Source organism: Mus musculus, chromosome 14, assembly GCF_000001635.26.
Source record: "Mus musculus strain C57BL/6J chromosome 14, GRCm38.p6 C57BL/6J".
Taxonomy (NCBI): domain Eukaryota; kingdom Metazoa; phylum Chordata; class Mammalia; order Rodentia; family Muridae; genus Mus; species Mus musculus.
Genome location: NC_000080.6, coordinates 47,458,885 through 47,482,541, shown reverse-complemented (window position 1 = coordinate 47,482,541; position 23,657 = coordinate 47,458,885). Strand labels below are relative to the sequence as shown.

At 45.1% G+C, this 23,657-nt stretch overlaps 1 protein-coding gene across 16 annotated transcripts in view; it reads right to left on the bottom strand.

Annotated features, from left to right (window-relative positions):
* Positions 1-10,009, bottom strand: part of Fbxo34 (F-box protein 34) — a 59,430-nt gene extending 49,421 nt beyond the window's left edge. For 4 of the 16 annotated variants that reach the window (NR_027414.1, NM_001146085.1, NM_001146086.1 and 1 more), the window contains exon 1: positions 9,825-9,981. Coding sequence is in view for 2 of the 16 variants with exons in the window: in NM_030236.3 (NP_084512.2) it covers positions 9,825-9,967 (143 nt within the window). In the remaining 14 variants the exon portion in view is untranslated. The other 12 variants (XM_006519718.4, XM_006519714.1, XM_006519713.1 and 9 more) reach the window with 9 other exon arrangements.
* Between the last annotated feature and the right edge of the window lie 13,648 nt (positions 10,010-23,657).

Genomic DNA, 23,657 nt, shown 5'->3' with positions numbered 1-23,657 from the left:
AGTAGGAAGAAAGGAAGCCCCCAGGCCTGGCTTTAGTTTCTGAAACCTCAAAGCCCAGCTGTAGTGACACACTTCCTCCAACAAGGCTACGCCTCCTACTCCCTGGTGACTGGGCCTGTGGGGGCCACACACTAAAGAGAATGGCAGCCATGGGGAGGGTAAGGGAGTGGAGAGCAGTGCCAAGCCAGCTCCCGTGCTGAGGGAGGCCAGAGCACAGGCCTGATGCTATACGATGCAGCCCATCTCTCACCACCTGCTCTCAATAGAGACAAGCAAAGCAACCTCGTACAGCTAAACAGCCAAGATGGGGCTGAAGAGATGGCTCGGCAGTTAAGAACACCTGGTGCTTTTCCAGGTGACCCAGGATCCAAATCCTAGCACCTACATAGCAACTAACAACTGTAGGTAACTCAAATCTGACCAACGTCCTCTTCTGGTATCTGTGGGCAATGCATGCACATGTTGCAAAAACATACAGTCAGGCAAAACACTCGAATACATAAGATTAAAAAGTTTTAAAAAGGGCTAGAGAGATGGCTCAGTGGTTAAGAGCACTGACTGCTCCGAAAGTCCTGAGTTCAAATCCCAGCAACCACATGGTGGCTCAAAACTATCCATAATGAGATCGGACGCCCTCTTCTGGTGTGTCTGAAGTCAGCTACAGTGTATTAGATATAATAAAGAAATCTTTAGGCCGAAGCGAGTGGGGTCGACTGGAGTGAGCAGCGATCCTGAATTTAATTCCCAGCAATCAGGTGATGGCTCACAACCATCAGTACAGCTACCGTGTATACAGTGTTCTCATATACATAAAATGAATAAATCTTTTTTTAAAAAAGTTTAAAAAAGAAAAAAAAGGTCCCATAAAGCAAAGAAGTCAGATAAAAGACTGTAGGGTGGAGGGAAGCAAGAATAGAGCTCCTGTAGAATTGAGAATTAGGAACATCTGCAAAGCCTGCAGATTGATTAAACATAGAAATAAGTCGGACAAATGAAACCTAGCACACTGAGCATGCGTGGGGTTTTTCTCTGTTTTTTTTTCCTTCGAGACAGGGTTTCTCTGTGTAGCCATGGCTGTCCTGGAACTCACTCTGTAGACCAGGCTGGCCTCAAACTCAGAAATCCGCCTGCCTCTGCCTCCCGAGTGCTGGGATTAAAGGCGTGCGCCACCACGACGCCCAGCCTTTCTTTCTTTCCTTTCTTTTTTTTTTAAAGGTTTATTTATTATACATAAGTACACTGTCGCTATCTTCAGACACCCCGGAAGAGCGGGTCAGATCCCATTACGAATGGTTGTGAGTCACCATGTGGTCATTGAGATTTGAACTCAGGACCTCCGGAAGAGCAGTCAGTGCTCTTACCCGTTGAGCCATCTCTCCAGCCCATGTGTGCTCTTTTCAACAGTTTTTGTTTCAACAAAAATTTTCCTTTTTAAGACAGGTAGCCTAAGCCGGCCTGAAACTCATTATGTAAGTCAGGCTGTCTTAAAACTCCTGGTGATCCTGCTGCCTCAGCCACTAAGTATATATACTTTCTGTTACTGTTTTAACGCCAGGTTTTACTGTGTAGCTCATGCTGGCTTTAAACACAAAATCCTCCTGCTCCAGCCCCCAAGGTTAGGATTGCAGATAAGCATCATCATATAACTATTCTTAGATCATTTAAGACTGGGTCTATTTTTGGTTATATAATTTAGACTCCATTTCCTATATATTTCTATGTAATGATTACACTACATAAAATAAAGTTCCTTTACTTTAAAAATATACATAAAAATTTAGGATATCTGGCACCAAAGACTACTGGAGACTTGCAAAGTCTAGGCACACTGAGAACTACCTCAACAGCAAACCCTGTTTTTTGGCACCAATACCAGGATGACAACTACTCAGCTTTAAGACCCAGAACTCCACTCACTCAAGCATGGATCCACTCAAGATACAAACAACCTATAAACAACATACATTTCAACCCAAAAGGAGGCCTCATCTATCATTTCAGGTCATCAGTAGCAAACAGTACATTTTGGGCTAAAATTGTAGTTCAGAGTGTTCACCGAGCATTTGTGAGGCTCCAGTACTATAAAACAAAAGAGCCAAACGTCACATTGCTTCTAATAGGCTTGACAAGTTGCAGCAAACCATCAACTATTTAGAAATTATTAGTAAGCAGTGGCCCCTGTGGACTACGTGTGGGCATAGACAAGAACCACCAACCTTTTCAGAGTCTTCGCTCTTGAAGACAAGGCTGTACTTTCCAACACAGCATCTTCTACACCAGAATCTCAGGAGTACAGAATAACAGGACATTCAAGTGTAAGGCACACATGTGGTGAGCGCACGGAGCAGTAAGTTTAGAAATAAACACACCAAGCAAGTAGAAAATCAAGCTAACTATACTAACAGCTACATAATAGCAACGGGAAATGTCTTAAGAAAACTGCGCAATTATATGGATTATTGCAATTCTAGGTCAGCCAGGGCTACAGAGTAAGACCCTGTTTTGGATGACCTAATGAACAAGCAAATAAGCAAATGAATAAGTAAAGCCCGGAGCAGTTAAACGGGAAGCGTCGAGAGCTCAGTCCAGCCAGAAGTGCTGGAAAGCACGCAGACTCACAAAAAGATCTTTACCAAACAAAGTGTACAATTTTTATTTATGTATTCATTGCATTTTCATTTCATGTGCATTTCTGTGCCGCAGCATGGCTGTGGGTCAGAGGACAATATGTGGAAGCGTATTTTCTCCGTCCACCATGTGAGCTCTGGGACTTAAACTTAGGTTGTCAGGCTGCATGGAAGGCACCCAATGAGCTATCTTGCCAAACAATTTTCATATCCTTTTTTTTTTTTTCCTTTTCTGAAGCAGGGTCTTGCCATGCAGTCCAGGCTGTCTTGGGGCTTTCAAGTGTTGGGATTGTAAGTATGGGGCACCGTGTCAGGCTGATAATATCTTCCAGAAACACGTACTCCCCTTCTGTGTCTCTTACAGCAGGTTAGGGGCAGGGTAAATCTCATTTCCTAAGGTAAATTTAAAGGCTGGGAAAATGGTAAACTGTTCATCGGAGTAAAGTGTTCTGTACCCAAGCTAAGGAACTGAGTTCATATCCCCAGCACACCGATAAAAAGCAGGCACTGCAGACTAAGCCTGTAATTCCAGCAATAGGGGTAGGGACGGTTAGGAGGGGCAGAGACAGGAGGCTCTGAGTGCCTAGTCCATCAGTGAAGTCCAGGTTCACCATGAGACCTTGTCTCAGAATGTAAGATGAATGGAGTCAGAGAGAAAGCTCAGCCATTAGGGAGAACTTTCTGTTCAGATAATGCATGGTCAGTTCCCAGCCCCTACATGGGGGCATACAACTCAACTCCAGAGCCACTGGGATCCACAGGCACTGCACACGCACGGTACACAGACATACATTTAAGCAAAATACACACATAAATCTTTAAAAATAAGTTGGAAAATGATCAAGAAAACACCCGCTGTGGGCCTCTAGCCTTTTGTATGCATTCAACCACATACCCACACACACCACACACAAATAAACACATTTCAAGCAACACAAGCAAGAGAAAGATTCCCAAAGGCACATAACTACAGTAAAAACAAGTGATTTTCTAGTAGCTTATACAATATATACTGAGATATCCATAATACAGACTCTTTAAATCAAGAAATTTTATAATAATTCATCTTTCAGAGATCATCAGACTGGTGTTTTGAAAGTTCTAAACCCTTTTATTGATTTTAAGGTAACATTATGCCACTAAAGTGTCAAGTTACATCTTAATCTGAAGCGAAGGGTTGTTTTTGTTTTAAGATTTATTTATTATTATATCTAAGTACACTGTAGCTGTCTTCAGATGCACCAGAAGAGGGCGTCAGATCTCATTACAGATGGTTGTGAGCCACCATGTGGTTGCTGGGATTTGAACTCAGGACCTTCGGAAGAGCAGTCAGTGCTCTTAACCACTGAGCCATCTCACCAGACCTGAAGCAAAGTTTTAATTAACCAGTTTACAAAACGAATATGTAAGCCCTCCAGTAAAATGAGCCATTTATCTGGCTGTTAGCAGTGAATTTTGATTATTTATAACCATTACTATGTATTAGTAGAGGGCATGAGGCCATAAGTAGAGGGCATGAGGCCATTAGTAGAGGGCATGAGGCCATAAGGCACTGAGGGAGGCAACAGCAGAACACGGGAGAAAGACCAGAAAGTCTGTAAAATTGAACCAAGAGAAAAGAGACAGAAACAGCCAGGTCTGCAGGGTATGCCTGTAATCCAAGCGCTAGAACAGGGCAGGCGCTTAAGTGTTAGGTCAGCTGGGCTACATAGGAAGCTACCGTCTCATACAAACAAACAACTAATGCACTTAGCATCAATGCCTAGTTTACACTTCCCAGGAAATAATGGGTCTTAAAAGTCCACAAGTTAAAAATATTAATGTATTTCTAGTTCATCAAGGTGATATCACATGTGAAAGACACTGGGTGGGGAGGGATGGTGCCTTAGAAACCTCCAAGTCCTCAGACCTCTCTATGAGTTCTTCACCTACAACAGCTGACAGCCTGAGCGACAGAAACTTATCCCTGCGACTGGAGTGGGGCTGTGAAGGTACTGGGAACCCAGAGACTGAGCTGGAAATAAGATCCCCTGCCCTACTTTGGAGACTGGCCTGCCTCTCCTGGCTCCTCAGCAATGAAGTAAGTGAGTCCTCTGAGCTATCCTCATCAAATACAGATTTTATCTTGAGAAACTCCAGCTAATCAATAATTATCTCTGCAGTTCCTAGAGTGATTTTATGGCTTCAAATAAGCAATTATATAAACATAATTGTTTTAACTTTTAAAACACACTCTCCTAAAATATGTGAAACCCTCGGTTTAATTCCCAGCAAAACACACACACACAAATAAACACGCAAACTCCAACAACTCAAACTGCTAAAACATACCTCAAAGTTAGCCAACAGAGTAGAAAACAGTAACTTCAAAAAACTTTAAGGATAAACCGGCAGGGGTGGCGCACGCCTTTAATCCCAATGCTTGGGAGGCAGAGGCAGGCAGATTTCTGAGTTTGAGGCCAGCCTGGTCTACAAGAGTGAGTTCCAGGACAGCCAAGGCTACAAAGAGAAAGCCTGTCTCAAAAAAACAAAAACAAAAACAAAACTTTAAGGATACAAATTTTAGAAAACTAGCTATACCCTTATTAAAGGAAAGGCTAAATCTTTATATATGCCTCCAACTGAGGAACTAAAGCTTATACACATGAAACTAATAGAGAACAATTAAACAACCGTATATCCGTTGAAATGCTGAAGTACAGAATGGCTAAGTGTTCAATATGCATGCAGTAGGAACCTGAGGAAATGCAGAGGGATGGAGGCCTGAGGAGTCCAAGGAGGTTTTAGTTTGATTTTATTTGAAGCAATGAAAAGGAAAGGCACGGTTGAAGAGACTGAGTGCTAGGATTACCACAGAGAAACCACTAAGCAGACAAGGGTGCGTGAGGTCATATTTAAAAACTATAAAAATGATTTTAAGAATGACAACAAAAAATCAGAGTAGATTTAGACCCAAAAGTTGGATCAGTAGATGTACGGCTGAGGTCAGAACGTGTTCAACTGAGGCAAGAAAGTGACACAGGAGGAGGATGGAAACTTCATCTCTGGGATTTTGGTCTAAAACCACACACACAGTTTCCTATCAACACTTGTAAAGTGCCGTATGGTTTCCGCTGTGTTCTTATCGGACAGTTCTACCCTATAGAGTTATCCCATCCCTAACGTGCTCGGAAACTGAAGGACAGTTTTCTTTCTTCAATCCAAACTATCCTTATTCCACATTAGAGGATCAGGAGAGTAGCAAAGATGAAAGAGGAAAAGTTCACTACAAGTGAGCAACTGCCTGTTTAGTGGGAGCAAGGGAAGGTGGACTAGGATGGCACAATGCACGTGTGCTGTTTGCATCCACAGCCCTTGGCCTTAGGAACCCCCTCCTCTCCAACAGCAATGTGTGGGCAGTGTGCTAGTCATGTTCTTCTCAAGAGGCGGAGTCTCAGACTTCATACCGCCAAAGCTATCTATGGAATAGCTTAGGAGCCCTCCCACAGCTGCTCCAGTTTCTTCCCTCTGCGTGTCCTCATGTAGAGCCACACAGCATGAGGACATGGGATCTGAATGATCATAAACATACTATGGCCACAATGGGGCAAAAGGCCTAAAAGCTGAGCTCAGTAATGAAGGGAAGGAAGCAAGCAGAAAAGGAGGTCAGAGACATGAGCACTCAAACTCCATCTTTAGACTTCTCAATGGTGCTAGCCAGAGAATGGCTTCGTTTTCTGTTTTAACATCATTTAAAAAAATTAACGTTACCATTGATTTCATAGGCTCACTCAGAAAAGTACAACCCATGGGTTTACTGAGAAGCAACGAAATTAGAAAAGGCTTTATTTATCTTTACACAGAAGGTAATCTGAGAGTAAGCGCAGTCCTTTACACAGTACACTGCAGGCAAACTCCATGGCTTCACATGGAAGCAAAAGTCTCACAAAGACAGAGCTAACATGACACTCTCTCAAAGAACTGCCGTCGAAGCAGTGGCGGCGGCCTCTGGTTCAAACAGTGGACGTGAGGTCTGTGCTGGCAGTCGGCACTCAGCAGGCAAGCTCTGCACCATCATTCTGGGCTTGTTCCTAGAAGCTCAATGTAATGACAGCAGTCAGCCCAGCATTTTCAGATCCCTTCTCACTGAATCCCATTTGGTACCACTCCTACTGAGAATGCCATACGTCCTTTAACAGTGTGTCTGAATCAGATGCACAAAAGAGGCTCTCCTCTTAGTAGATGAGATACCCTAGAAAATGAAAGCTCGTGGGGTACAAACAGAAACATGTCTTCTCACAGATTACAACTCAGAAGCCCTCAGAGGGTCAGAAACACAGTCTGGATCTGGGACAGGGAGAGCCGCCAGCAAAGGTGAGAAGCCAGAGACAGGCAAGAAACACAGGGAAGGGAAGAAATGAAGTCAGCCAAACCTGTGACGACGGACAGGACAAGATTTCCCCAAGAGTCTGCTTTTCATGTGACTCTCTCCTCCAATCGGGTCATGACGGGAGGCTGGAGAGATGGTTCCGGGGCTCAAACCACTGGCTGCTCTTCAGTTCTCAGCGCCCACATGGCAGCTCACAATCATCTCTGTAACCAGTTCTAGGGTTTCCAACATTCTATTCCAACCTCAGCAGCCACCACACATGGCACATACATGGCCATACATGGTACACATGCACACAACAGGAAAAACTGGAAAACTAAATAAGTTTTTAAAATTCTCATTAAATTCTGGTCCTAACATCCTTTCTATTAATACCTTATGGCATAACTTCCAGTCTTTTTAAAGCCAAATCCTTTATCTGATGACTAGAGTAAACAAGCTTTTTGAGGCTGGGAAACTATAATCAATACACTAGCAGAGAGGGCCCACTCTTCATAGACAGCTCCTTATCTATTCACACCTGGTCTTCCCAGGGTCCTGCAAAAATACCTTCACCCCTTTCTCGCAACAGCCCCACAGCTCTTAACCAACTGCAGCAACAACTCAAAAATCTAAAGTGCAGACTTTCATCTCAATGGGTATGAATGAGAATCAAAGGTGAGCTTCACCAGGAAGCAAACTGCCATCTCAACCTCAGCCTGTGAAACCAAACAGCTCAAGTGCTTCCAAAGCACACTGGTGAGTCAGGCCCAAGTCCCGGGGGAGTAGGACACGCACTGACAAATAAGCCGCTCCTTAGAACTGTCACCTAGCACAGAATCTCCCACACGCATGTTAAACCTTACAGTTCCCCAGTCTCTCTGACTTCAGAGTCTGCTTTCCAGACAAACTATGCTGCACTGCGGACTGGGCTCCTACAGAACCAAGCAGTAGCCACTCCCGTGGCTTTTCTGGACACAGGCCACGCTACAAATCTCTTCAACCTGGACTTGTTAGCCAAAGGCTCTACAGGTCTTAGAGGTAAGCCCCATCCCTAAAACTCTCCATCATGGCCCACTTCTTGGGGACGGGGTGGGGCCTGTTTGGACTCCAAAGCTCTCCAGAGCAACATACTTTGAAATATAGGTGAATACTGAATGTCTTCACAGACTGTGCTAGTGTTCGTGGTTTTGCTCTCTCCTCCTCCTCCACCCCCCCCACACACCGAGTCTCTCTGAAGGAGACTGAGCCACACAGATCTAGACAAAGTTTAAGATCTCTAGAGAGGTGGCCACTGTGACTTAGATCACACCTGGGTTACTTAGACACTAGAATGTGAGGACCTTCAGAGCCTTTAAGTCATCCAGGTTCCTTGCCGGGCAGGGCAGCTGTAAAGCTCTGACGTGCCTTAGGGATTACTGTCCTGATGAACAGCACCTGGTACCACCGACCTACACTAATCTCCTGATCCAAAGTTCACCTGGCTGCTCCCGGCATGCGCTAGCCATCTCTCTTCTCATTGACAGCATGGCCAGCCTACTGTGTTCCACTCTTCCCCTCCATCCCTCTTAGTATGAAGTGTCCTATGTAACTGCTTCTGGGCCCTCGTGTCACTACGGGCAGTCAAGAGATGTGTGCTTGACCGCCAGTGCGCCAGTGCTTCTATGCAGGTCTACTATCTTTTCAAAGCCTGAGAAAAATCAACATTCACAAAATCACCTGCTAAAATTTATCATTTCACATTCGGAAGCACTACTGACAAAATGTAAGTCGCCTGACCCCAAAGGTAGTCCTCAGATGTGTTATATTACGTTACAGCCTAGTCTTGGGGTGGGGGTGGGCTGCAAAGCAGAGGCTTATTGCTGAGCTATAATCACAGAAAAAAACAAATGTCCCTGATAAAACGGGGGAGGGGGGGGCAAGAAACACCAGGATAAATTACATCATCGGGGGATTATTATTTAAGAAAAATGTTGGATTGATTCAAGCTCCCCTTCTTTGCAAGACAAAGTTCATTCAAGATCTGCTTGCCTTGGTCATTCGCTAACAAGCAGATCACTGGCAAAAAAAAAAAAAAAAAAGATAAAGCCAACTAAATTATCAGCCCTCCAGTTGGTTCAGCCCCCGCGCACCCTTTCCCAGCAACTGCTACATCAAACCATCAAACTGAGTTTAGCTTCCTGAAGGCACAGTGAACACCCTAATACCCCTTCCACGCCCAACCCCCAAGATCCCTCATATCTAAACCGAATGTCCTTAAACTGTACTACTACCGATGCTCTCCGAAATGAAGTTTAAGCACCTGACAATTATTACATCCAAACTGTACGAAGCCGAGATCCCAAGATTTTGGTTCAAATCTGCTAGGACCGAACTTCCTTTTTCTCCCCGCGGGTCCTCCCAGCCCTTCCGCGCGCCAAGGTCGCCACTCGGGGCCTGCAGTGACATCACGGTCTGTCTCGGTAGAGCCCTGACATCACCCGCACGCCGAGCCTCGGCACTGTGACCTCACCACCGCAGGCTCGCACGCCAGGGCCCCCCGGGGAGGGTGGAGGAGACGCGCCGCTCACCTGCACGGGGACACCCGGAGCCCCGCGCCCCGCACGCAGCCCACCCGCGGCGGCCTAGCTTGGGTCGCCGGACTCCGGGCCCAGGGAGCAGCCGGGCGCACGACCTCGGGGCCAGGCCGCGAGGACGGCTCTCTGGAGGACGCTGCGGCGGCGGCACCCCGAGCACGGCGAGCCGCGGTCCCCGCCCCCAACGTTCGGCCCTGCCGCGGGGAGCAGCGGGAGCCGCCACGGTGTCCACCTGCCCCGCGCCCCGCAGCCCCGCGCCCTCGCCCGGCCCACCTGTGCTTCTGCCGGGCCAGGGCCTGGCCCGGGGCTGCGGCAGCCCGATGCGGCGGCGGCAGGCCTGACTCGCTCCCCGACACTGAGGCGGACCAGGAGCTCAGCGCTGAGCGGCGGAGCCCAACGCTCGCCCCGAAACCCATTTGTTGGCTAAACCGGCGTGACATCACGCGCCGGCCCAATCGACGGTTGCCCGGGGGCGGGGCCGCAAAGCCTGCGTGCGCCAGCGCCCCCTGCGGGCGGCCGCGAGCGCTGTGGGGAGAGATGGGAGCTGCCAGGACAAGCGCCTACAAGCCTGGTGTGGCGGGAGATTGGGGAGTTTGAGTGTCACTGCACAACAAGGACCCTAACCCTAGAGCACAGTTAGAGTGACAAGTTCATTAACACTCCCAGGTGCTCCAGAAGCCTTAATACGTTTGACCCTGTTAGATATCCAACATGTCTGGGTTCTAATCTTGGTTCTACCACTAGCGTATGGTTCTATTTCAATTTTTATTTTTATTTATTTTATTTTATTTATTTATTTATTTATTTATTTATTTAGGAGACAGAGTTTCTCTGTATAGCCCTGGCTGTCCTGGAACTCACTTTGTAGACCAAGCTGGTCTCGAACTCAGAAATCCGCCTGCCTCTGCCTCCCGAGCGCTGGGATTAAAGGCGTGTGCCACCACACCCGGCTCATCTATTTCAAATTTTTAAAATGAGCTATTTAGCAAGCCCATGGCCCTGGGTTTGATCCTGATGTCCTACACACTGGGCATGTTGCTTCATATCTGTAATCCCAGAGTTTGGGAGGTGATGTCAGGTGCGCCACAGGTTCATGGTCACCCTCAATGGCAAAGCAAATTTGGGATCAGCGGGAGCAGGGCGCGGGTCCTCTCTGTTAAGAACACTGGCTGCTCTTCCAGGGGAATTCAATTCCCAGCACACCACAAGGTGGTTCGAAACTTGTCTGTAACTGCAGCCTCATGGAATCAGACGTCTTTTTCTGGCCTCCACAAACACTGCATGCACGGAGACAAAACACTATACACATAAAAAAAATTTTTACAAAAGAATATATTTTCCATAAAATTATGGCAGAAGTACCTACCAGAAAGTACATAAACTTTAAAGTTAAACTGCTAATCTACAAGAGCCTTGTAAACTTATCAGTGAAAGAAAAAAAAAAAAAAACAACAACAACAAGAAGACTCAGCACTTAAGAGCACTAGCTGCTCTTCTAAAGTACCCAGGTTCAATTCTCAGCACTCTCGTGGTGGCTCACAATTATCTGTTACTTCAGTCCCAGGGGATCCAAGACACACATCTGGTGCACACATGTGCAGGCAAAATAGCTATACACACAAAATTTTTTAAACAGCCTCACATCAGAAAATAAAAAACCTCTTGTGAAACGTGTGTGTGAAGTCTTAAAGAATCAAAATGTAGAAATAGGACCAGTGAGATGCTGCAGCAGATGAAGGTACTGACACTAAACCTGACACCCTGAGTTCAATCCCTACGACCCACCTGGTAGGATGAAAAGATGTCCTCTACATGTGGGCCGGAGTATGTGAATACCACCCATACAGACACACACACACACACACACACACACACCACACACACATACACATACACACACACACACAAATACACACACACATACACACATACATACACACACACACACACATACATACACACACACACACACACACACACACACATGCGTGGGCTGGAGTATGTGAAAAACCCTCCATACACACACACACACACAAATTTGCAATTTTAAAATATAAAACTAAGCCAAGCATGGTAGTACACATTTGTAATCCCTGAATTTGGAAGGCTGAGACAAGAGGTTGTGGCAGTTCAAAGCCACTCTGGGCTACTTAGCATGTACCGGGTTTCCTGGGCTGTATCCCTTTCTCATTTCCATGATCAAAATACTTAACAAAAGCATCTTAAGAAATTAAGGACTTATCTTGTAGCGCTGGAGAGATGGCTCAGTGGTTAAGAGCACTGGCTGCTCTCACAGAGGACCTGGGTTTGGTTCCCAGCACTCACATGACCTCTCACAACCTGCTGTAACTACAGCTTCAGGGGCTCTGACACCTTCTGGCCTCCAAAGGCACCAGGCAGATATGACGCACAGACATAGATGCAGGCAAAGCACTCATAAAATATAAAGTTAGTAAATGGAGATATTTTCATTAAGGGGGGGTATGTTGCTCACAATTTGAAGCAGAGAAGGCATGAACAGGCATGAACATGGCAGCTGGCATCCACAGCCAGGAAGCAGACAGGAAGGAGAGGTAGATGATGGTTCTCAGCACCTTTCTGACGGAGCCACCAACGTTTGGGATGAGCAGCACAATGCTTTGAATATACCTGTGTGTGTGTGTGTGTGTGTGTGTGTGTGTGTGTGTGTGTGTGTGCGTGTGTAGGCTCCAGGGATGGAACACTTAGGTCATAAGACTTCTGCAAGAGTTTTACCCACTTAGCCATCTCCCTAGATACAGTATCAAATTCTTAAAAGAAAAACAAAGCCCTGGCTTTTTAAACCACAGCACAGATACGGCACTAGAGCCCAGGGAACCAGAAAGAACTTTTGATAACACGCTACTGATGTGTAAGCCATTGTTGTCTCAGAACAACAGTGTCTGTGCTAGTCTTCAAAGTGCCAGTCCTTTAACACACGGAACTCCCAGAAGCAGCACAGAAAGGTGGGGCGGTGCTTGGGAACACCAATGGAGATGTTCAAGCGGAGGACTGCCATGAGTTCCAGGTCATTCTGAACTAGTCAGTGAAACCGGCTCCCAAAAACCACAAACCAAGTCAAGCAACTAGACTATATGTAAATGTAATATGTAAACATAAATGCAACAAATGTTGCATCTTAACAAACTGCAAGGCTAAGGCATGTGTGCCTGTGCTGGCATTCAGAAAACAAAGGCTCAATTGCCGCAAGTTCAAGGCCAGCCTGGGCTACAGAGCAAGACAGGTTTTAAGTGTGAATAGAGATAGTTCAACTTGGAAAAGGTTAAAAAAAAATGGCTTCATTGATTTCTGCTGTACACTTAAACTTGGCTAGGTAAGCAATTTTGTCCATTAATATATTTAAGGGCAGGGTCTCATTTACCCCTGGCTGGCCTTGAACTCACTAGGGGCTGAGCACAATGCCACATCTGTAACCACAGGACTCTAGGCTGACGCAAATGGATCTTGCATTCCAGGCCATTCTGAGCTGCAGTGAGAAACCTGTCTCAGCACACAGACAGGGAGATAGAGAAAGGGGATTGGTCATTGAAGGCCACAGTCTTAAAATAAAACCAAAAAAAGTATGAGAATGGCATGACTGAAGATCGCTGCTTAAGCCTAGGATTCTGGTTAAAAATCAAACACGAAGGAACAGAATTGGAAAGCGCTGTATCCTGTTATCAGGATCCACCCTAATGCAGATTTTGAGGATAGGAAAAGTCTCTGTTCTACTTCTTGCATGGAATTCTGTAGCTGAAGGAGGCATGGAGACACAGCTAAAGCCGCAAGTCAAGACCTCCCTAGCCATCCTACCAAGTCTCCTGAAAGTATGTTCTTTCATAAAACTATAGAGTTCACAACAGGAATTCCACTCATGATGTATCATTTCCTGTAGCTTGATGGGGAACTGAGTTTTACTCATATGTAACTAACCAAGTTCCGATGCTTAGGAACTACTTGGTAAGCAAAGGTTGAGGGGGGTGCTTTTAAAGTTTTTCTTCTGTAAGATTAACCATGAGATTGTACTAAGAAGTAGTTAGCCCCTGCAGTCACGAGAGGCAGGCATAGTTGAGAAATAGATGGAGAGATGAGAGACATCTTTTAGATCCCCAAAATCATCCTGAGACATCCTACATGACCTCAGCCAGTGAAGTCAGATGGGAGAATCTATGAAGACTTTGACCCTGAGGTCTGAAGTCGATCGAGTAGAAACCCAGAAGTGGGGACTTCTTACAGCAAAAGGCTCAGGAGTTGCACCCAGAAAACCAGGATAACAACACTGCCTCAAGAATTAGAAAAAAATTCATAAAAGGGGAATGCAACCTGGTGTATCCTGATGATTATTAGAAAACACAGGGCTGGTGAGATGGCTCAGTGGCTAAGAACACCCGACTGCTCTTCCAAAGGTCCGGAGTTCAAATCCCAGCAACCACATGGTGGCTCGCAACCATCTGTAACAAGATCTGACGCCCTCTTCTGGAGTATGTGAAGACAGCTACAGTGTACTTACATATAATTAATAAATAAATAAATCTTTTAAAAAAAAAGAAAACACAAAGAATTAAAGCTACCTTCATCCCAAGGACAAAAAAAAAATCAGGTTTAAGGTAGCAATTCATGTAAATAATTACCACCACCACCATTATCATCATCATCACTGTCATCACCACCATCATCAGCACCATCACCATCATCACCACCATCATCACTGTCATCACCACCATCATCACCACCATCACCACCATCATCACTGTCATCACCACCATCATCACCACCATCATCACCATTACCATCACAGTAATCATCATCACTGTCATCACCACCATCAACATCTCTACCACCATCACCATCACCACAGTCATCACCATCATCATCACCACCACCACCACCACCATCATCACCATCACCACATCATCACCATCTCCATTGGTGTTCCCAAGCTCTGTGCTTCTTCAGTCTGCTCTCAGAAGTGTGACCTATCCTTGCCAGACAAACCCCTCCAGTCTTAGCTAAAATGTCTCCCCTCAGAAAGCATCCCCTAACGCTCAATTCCAGCCATTCAGACTGGTCATTTCCTATATAATACACAGTCCCAGATCATAACAGGTGCCCAATACATAGTTGTTAAATTCATTAAACTATTCATACTTTTTTCTCATTAAGAATAGTTGACTCTGGGACATCAGTACTAATCCCCAACAGATGGCTGACAGAAGTCAGAAGAATCGAGAAGTCTTGGCCGTTAGACAGAAGACAGCCAGATTAAAGGCAGATCCTGAGTTACTGCAGAGACACAGGGATGGCAGGAACACCAGAATCTCCTAGAGCTGTTAGAGCATCCTAAAGTAAGGCTGTTGCTTTGATATGAGCTATACCACATTAAATGTCCTCCATCAACCGATCACAAACCCATGTGTTCTAGTCACCGAACAATTAGACAGACTAGCATTAGCTGGGAAACCCCAGGGAACTGATCGGTGCCAGCCTTTCTGGGCTCCAGGGACAGTGGATCTGCAACCACCAGTAAATAATGATTGACCTAAGCCAAGGACTCTCCTTCCACAGAAGACTGATTTCACTTCCAGAAGACATTGGACAATTTTTAGAGACGGAGACCTAGGGGGAGACACTGCAGCTATTCGACAAATGTTCCACATTCTGCATCACACAGCACAGTCCCTGTCACACACAGGGGAACCACCCAAAGTGCTAATAATCCCAAGCTTGAGAAACCCTGCTTTGAGCTGAACAGTGCTGGTCAAACGCCCTGTGAATGACTCCCTCCAGGGAGAGAGACTCAAATCACATCCATCAGTAAAGTCCAAAGAGAAGTTTGTGGACATTGTTGGACAGAGGGTTTGGTTTGGCCTTGTTCAGACAGATCTTGTAGTGTAGCCGGGGCTAGCCTGGTATTATTATATAGCCCAGTCTATCCACAAATTCCCAGCGATCCTTCTGGCTCAGTGTCCTAACAGGCACATAGCGCCGTGCTGAGGTGAAAGAACTTTTCTCACCTTAAAGAAGACTGATAAAGCGCACTGCACGATTTCCTGCTTGGGGAAAGAGGGAGAGGTAAGAAAGAGGGGGAGAGAGGGAAGAGGACGGGGTGGGGGTAGGACGTAAGACATAGACATAGATTCCAGCCCAGCTGTGAGATGCATGTCAGAGGTGGTGATGTCTAGAACAGTGCTTGTCAGGGATCCTGGGACCTCAGCATAGCTAGCAGAAGAAAGGTAACGAGGATGGCAAAGCAGAAAAATGGAGGTCACCTGCATCCTTCGTGGGACCCATGAAGCTCTAATTAACCAACCCTGAGACTTCTTGTCCAATGAGGTAACACATCGTAACACTAAGGGCTTTGTGGCTGAAACATCCTAATGTATACATTGTCTATTTTTATTTTGTTCAATCTGTTGAATAGGAAATAAGATATGGGGAGAAAGACTCTGACCTATTCTTTTGGGAACAAATTTGGTGGCTGCCTAAGAACAGAGTGATTTTTATTTTTGGTGCTCCCAGAACATTATTGAATTAATTATAACAGGGGCTAAGAAAAAAACAGTGCGGAGGAGAACGTTTTCTATTAATGTATAAGGCGGTGTTCTCTAAGTAAACCATCAGGAGCCAGTGTGCTATTTTGAAATCTTTAAAAAGATGATGGCATTCCCTAATGTTTGCAGCTTCACTGGAGGAGCCTTCCGCCTCAGTAGGAGCCCAGGCAGCCTGCCCTCACCCCTAAGTAAGTTCTTGCACACCTAATTAGCAGGCACCTGCCCCAGCAAGGAGAGGCTGTCTGGCTAAAATAACCTAGTTGTGTAGCTTGCTAATATAGTCCAGGGAATGGATTTTACTCAGAATCGAGTTCTTTGAAAAATGCCAGCAACTTCTGGTGCAGTTTCCGAGTTTGCTGACATTTTCTTAGCAGCCATAACGATGCTTTTAATGCCAAGTTTTGCTTGAAAACACTAACAACACTTTTCAAAAGGCTCATACTCTCACACACACTCACACACACACACATACATGCATACATACACACACACAGAGTAAATATGACAAAAATTAAGATGAATTTGTGACAGAGACCTATGCCAAAGGCAGTGCTCAGTGTAAAGAAGCCGTTCTCTCACCATGTTGAATACTGTAAGATGGGAAGCCAGCCTGAGTCAGCACAGCAGTCAATCTAGTCTGTTTTCTTTACTTACCTTGTTGTGGGGCGGGGGAGGGGGGCAGGACAGGAGAGGAGACATTGCCCTTGACCAGCTGACTGGGGAGCTCTAGGAGACACCCACGTCAGTGACTGAAAAACAAGCAAGAATTGCTCTCCAGGCGGCAGGGACCTGTGGTTAAAGAGGGTTTGGAGGTGGAGTCTGGGAGTTGCTGCAGCCAAGCTTCAGTTTGATTTACACAGCACTTACCTGTATCCTGGTGTGGATGTTCTCACCCTGGTCAGTTTCAAGCTCATATGTTGGAGTTGGGAAGGGATGTTCAGAATTACCTCTCAGCAGCTCCTGGGTGCTAGCTCCGGGACACCAGAACTTTTGATGGGGGAAGCTACAACAAAGAGTTAGAAAGTAACAATTACGTCCTTGGGCTTTGCTGCCTCTCTGCAACATCAGATCTCTGACCAGGATAAGGGAAGGACCATTCAGACTAGTGGCCTCCAGTTCAGGTGTCAAGTGGAGCGAGCAGAGAGACTACACCATCAGCTTGACAAACACTAGGATGAGGTCAGCATAAGTGAAGGATCCTTTGCCAGGGGACCCCAACTCTATCGGGGAGCATATTCCACATAACTCTAGACCCTTGATCTTCCTGACATGGATACATGTATCCTTGGTGATAGTCTGTAAGAGGGCTGGTTCCTTACTGATTAGTCTTGGATCTCTGACCAGTTTGAAAGCTAGGAACTTAAAGGTGTTTTCCAAACACCTCATTTATGCACGCATTTTCTCTTCACCAGCTATCAAGGTTTCTCCAGCCTCAATAACTCTCTACCAATTGCTACAAGTCTTCCTTTTGTAAAGAAGAAACTAGCTTTGATATCTCACCAATCCCTTCCAGTCTTTTTGGAAGGAATTTTGGTTGGGCTTTGTCAGTTCAATGCTTCAAGGGTCTCAGCTCAAGTCTCTATATTTGCTTAGGAAAGAGTCTGCATTGTATTTATTAACTAAGTTGCCTCTGGGTTTGTTTGTTTGTTTGTTTGTTTGTTTGTGAAAGTTCATTTCTTTTCCTTGAAGTTATTCTGAAAGAATATTTTGCCAGCGCTTTGGTCTCTCCCTTCCTGGGAGCGCTGAAGCCTGCTTTCCTGGCACCTTCCTCTGACGGCCGTGGATGTTCTTTTGGTCCTAGTCTGCGGAGGAGTGAAGACCATCTGCTTTTAAAGTGCCGTCCTGTGGGCAAGGAGATCCTAGAGAAATAACTGGAGCAGGTCCTGGTGACGGTAGGAAAAGTTTCCAACTCTGGAATGGAAGACCTGGGTCCAAGGAAATGCCTGGTTCCGTTTTCCTCTCGTGTTTGCTCAGTCCAGCCCTCCGGCTGGAGTCAATCTCATCTCAACCACACTGTTCCACAGCCGCAGTGCCTCTCTGGGTCAGCTCCGCCAGATACTGACTTGCCTACACTTTGCCCACAGCGATCAACATGTCTTGCCCTCTGTGAAGCTGCTGTCTCTGAGGCTGGGAGTGGGTTCCATTTTACAAGGAAAGGAAACCCCTTTCCTTGGTCTCCATTTCCTCAGGCTTTAACACCATCTCCCTTCTTCGTGATCTTAATGTTTGAGGCTTTCTCTCCAGCCCCTTGTAGCGGAGGGGTAATGGTGGACAAGGCCCTTGAACCTCTTCTCTCTCTCCTTTCGCCTTATTTGTCCTCCATACCTACTCTGCCTTAGAGTTCTTGCTTGTTCGTTTATGTCATGTGCGATGATTGCTGTGGTTTCTACTCCCTCTTTAATTGCAGGAGGGGCTCAGAATCCCAACAACCTGTCCTTTTGTTGCCTTCTTTTGGGGACATAGATGTAAGGGGCTGAAGTCATGCGGGGAAGGCAGACAATACAGCCATAAAGAAGAAAATGCCAAGCTAAAAACAATGATTGTGGGAACAGTTACTGTTTGGAAACTTCTACTATGGTCACCAAGTTTTACTGCTTTCTTCCCTCGAATCTGTTAACACACTATATATACATTTAGGTTTGTTTTTATTTTTTATTTTTTCTAAACCCTCTGCATGAGTTGGAGAGATGGCTCAGCAGGTAAGAGCACTGACTGCTCTTCCAAAGGTCCTGAACTCAAATCCCAGCAACCACACGGTGGCTCACAACCACCTGTAATGAGATCTGATGCCCTTCTGGTGTAACAGTGTACTTATCTATAATAATAAATAAATCTTTGGGCTGGAGCGAGCAGGGACTGAGCGAGCAGGACCAACCAGAGTGAGCAGAGGTCCTAAATTCAATTCCCAACAACAACATGAAGGCTCACAACCATCTGTACAGTTACAGTGTATACACATACATAAAATAAATAAAAATCTTTAAAAAAAAAACCCGCTGCACAGTAATCAATTTTTTTCACCCTCCATTCAGGCATCCAATTCCAAATTTCTCACATTGTGTGGGTTTCTTCCAATCTTTATATAACTGAGTCCAATTTCTCATTTTTGGCCAATTTAACCCATGTGCTTGCCTTCTTTTTTTTTTTTAAGTCATTTAAAAGATGTTCCATATGTCCCTAGCATTTCTCGACTTTTTCTGTGGGATACGTTCATTCAATCTTTCATTCCATTCCTCAGCTTCTTGCAAACACAGCTTTATGCGTTTTTGAAAATCAGAATTTTCGTCCAAAATTCTGTTTGGCACTACTAAAATCGCTTGCATTTCTGCCAAGCATTTTGAATTCTGTTTTGGTGGCAGCCTTGTTTTGTTTGTCACACCGTCTAAGGACTGAGTTGTTCTCATGCTGTCTGTCCCTGTCCGTCACATCTCAGTTTGTTTGAATCCTGTGTGCTTGCTTTCCTGAGTTCATGGTTTTAAAAGGAAGGAAGAGCCAGCAAAGCCCAGGTCTTTATCAAATGGCACTTCCCTTAAAATTGACGGACATTTCCTAGTCCTTTTCCTTCTCCCCTGAAGGGGACCTGAGTTTTCCCATGTAACTATTATTGGAACACCTGCTGAGATCTACCGGCAGCTCAGGAATCGGCGGTGATGTTTACTGATGATATCTTTGATCTAGATTTTATATTGTGTAAGACCTTATTATTGATTTATTTACTTACTTGGCTTTGATCCCCCACCTCATCCCTCTTTAAACAGGGCCTCACTCTGTAGACCAGGCTGCTCTGGAACACAGTACAGAGATCAACCCTTGAACTTACAACACTACCAGTTTCTGAGACTGTAGGTCTGGGCCACCTTGCCAGGGTAGTTTAACATTATTTTGTCGTTGTTTTTGTCAAGTTTTCTATATTATCCTCACAGCTTTTCTTGTAAGCTTTGGTTTGTTTTTTTTTTTTAAGTTAAATGATATTTTTGAGATGGTTCTGAGATTCACAACACAGTTAAAGTGGGGAGTGCAGAGTGGTCCCATCCACGAGCAGCACCTTCCACCGTTTGTAATACCGTGGTGCATCTGTTACTGGGATGATCCTACGCTCGCACATCCCTGTCACCAAGAGTTCATCATGTACGTCAGTGTTATCACTTGGTGTCAAACGTGCACCACGTTTGGCCCACTATATAATGATATGCATGCATCATTGCTCTATTACATGGGATAGCTTCACTACCCCAAAGCCTCCTGTGGTGGTTTGATATGCTTGGCCCAGGGAGTGGCACTATTAGGAGGTGTGCCCTTGTTGGAGGAAGTGTGCCACTGTGGAGTGGGCTTTGACACCTTCCCTCTAGATTCCTGGAAGTCAGTCTTCCACTAGCAGCCTTTGGATGAAGACATAGAACTCTCAGCTCCTCCTGCACCATGCCTGCCTGGATGCTGTCATGCTCCCACCTTGATGATAATGGACTGAACCTCTGAACCTGTAAGCCAGCCCCAATTAAAAGCTGTCCTTGGTCATGGTGTCTGTTCACAGCTGTTGAAACCCTCACTCAGACAGTCCTCTATGCTTGGTCTGTCTGTCCTTCCCTATCATGTCCCCGATGATCAATAAATTCTATTGTTTTCACATTTTTGTTTTTTTCAGAATGGGATCTAGTATGTAGCTATTTCTTATTATATTATTATTTATTTCTTAATAATATTAATTAATTATATAAACTAATTATGTTATTTATTACTATTATTTAAAAAGAAATCTTATTTCTTCTTAAAGCTTAAGTTAATTTTTTTTTTCAGTACTAGGAATTGAACCTGGATTTTTATTAGTATGGTGACATCAGTCACAAACCCCAGTAGACTTAATGAAAAGTGCTTAGGAAAACATTGGCCAATAGCTCCTTTCCTCCTGTAATTAATTTATTCTCCAGCCCTGGAAACCTTACACTGTCCATAAAAGTAAAAGTAAAATGCCCCCTTGTGTTGGTCAGGGTTCTCTAGGGGAGCCGAACTGATGAGTGTCTATTTCAGAGGGAGACTTATTGGAGTTCTTATAGGTTATCATCCACCATTCAACAGTGGCTTTCCACCAGCAGAAAACCCAAGAAGTCAGTACTTGTTCAGCCCCCAAGCAAGCAGGCAAACAGCAAAAAGCTTCTGTCTTCCATGATAGGCCGCCACCATAAGGTGTGGCCCAGATTTAGGGTGGATCATTTCACCTCAGAAGATCTGGATTTAGGGGAGGTCTTCCTACTTCAGATTGTTTCATTAAGAAAAACCCCTCACAGTTGTACCAGCTACTTGGGTTTTGAATTTTAGTTCATTCGAGATGTAGTAAAATTGACAACCAAGGATAGTCATCACAAACTCACCTCTTGTCAAGCTGATACACAATCATAACCTCTTTATGTCATGCTTAATTTCCAAATGAAAATGATAACCAGGCCATAATTATGCCTGACCTGATATAGTTACCCCAGGTACAACCACAAATGCATTATATATTTTAAAATAAGTGGCCATATCCTTTGAGGGACATTTTTCAGTATCTCAAAACTTAAATATGATAACCACTAATATTTTTCAACTAACATTTTATTACCTGATAAAGAAATCGAGAATAGAAAACACAGATATCCACTCAAACACATTCTTAACAAAACATGGCAGAAGCACGCATGTCAGTTATGTGATCTTCATTTCTGCAACTGGTCATGTGGTCTTAATCCTTATGACTTCCTTCCTCTGCTACCCATTCTATGTTTGCTCCATTGTGGAGAAGCGATCCAATTCCCCCTTGTAAATCTGGATCCATCCCTTTGCTAATGCTGTTATTTCTTCTTAGCCTGTTGGACTAAGGGCATCAAAGTGGCCAGGGAGAAGTCTGAGCTTCCAGGTCAATGACATGTTTTTTTGGTCTCCTAGCAGGAGCTCTCCCCCATCTAGAACCAAAACTTCTGGGCCAGCAGAACTTAAGGTCGTGGAAGCATGGGTCAGGAAGCAAAAAGTTCCCTAGTGGATCACCAGGAGTAATAGTGAGTGGAAGTGTTATCTTTTCCACCCCTTGATTCCTGGACTAGTGGATCCTGGCCATGGAAGAAACCACACCATCTGTTAGATGCTGATTCAAAGCACACGCTGCCTTCTGGAGAGTCCTGCTCCAATCCTCAGACCCCTGCCACCTAGATGACACTGTCACCGTGTCTTCACCATTCCATCATTGTTCACCACAGCAGTGTCAGGATGGTGGGGAAACTGATAAGAAAAAAACAAAAACAAAAACAAAAACAAAACCACTGTCACACTCGGGCTGTGCACTGAGCTCCTTGGTCAGAAGCAATGCTGTGTGGAATACCATGATAGTGGATAAGGCATTCTATAAGTCCATAGACGTGGTTTTGGCAGAAGTATTACATGCAGGAAAAGCACATACATAATCCGAATAAAGAGTCTACAACAGTACAGACAAACTGTTGTCCTTTCCATGGAAAAAGTGGTCAAACGTAGACAAGCTGCCATCAGGTCACTAACTGGTCACTCATGGGATGACTCCATATCCAAGCCTCAGTGTTGGTCTCGGCTGCTGGCAGATCCTGCACTCGGCAGTAACTGGAGGCTTGGTGAGTGGAAATCCATGTTTTCAAGCCCAAGCATAACCTCCATCTCTGCCACCCTGGCCATGAGCCAAGGTCATGGTCCATTGGGCAATGACAGGGGCGGCTGGGGAAAGAGACTGACAAGTTCATTCCTTCAGCAGCATTAGAGACTACTTCTTTAGGATTCCAGCATATACTGAAGACAATCTGAGACATCTAGTTTTGTGGACCCAACAACTATTGGATTATTGGACTTTATGCTGTTAGATAGAGAGCCATTGTTGGAATGATTGGACCCCAGCCTGTAAGCCACTTCAATAAATCCTGTACATTTGGGATACTTGGAGGAAGACACCCAAAATCCTTCTCTAGCCCCTCATACCTGTAATAGACATGCACAGCTGCACATATCATCACACACACACACACATACACACACACACACACACACACACACACACACACACACCATTGAAACCAAAACACATGGGAGATAGCTTATGAATGGCAGGCAAAGGGCCACAATCATCTGACCCAGACACATCTACAAGCAATTGTGGTGCCTTTAGGTTTCCCAAAGCATGTGGACAAAGATCTTAGGTTTGTTTGCTGGAGAATATAACATAAAACTCCTATACCATAAAAAGACCTGGTTACTGCTCTGCTCTTGAACTCTGAACAAGTCAAACCCACTAACACAGATAAATGACACTCAGAGGAGACAATTCTAAGTGACAAAGACTGCCTGCTGGGGGTAAATTCTTAAAGGTATCCTCAGCTAATTCTTTTGCGCGTTGTTCCAAACCTCTAGTGCTCCCGGGAAGGTGCAGGGGTGCTTGTTGGAAACTGCAATGGAATTTGTAGAGTAAGTGCAGTCCATATTAGAGTTCAGATTGCGGCCATTAGAACCGCAGCGTGCTACGTAGCCTGGGTTTATTCACATAACT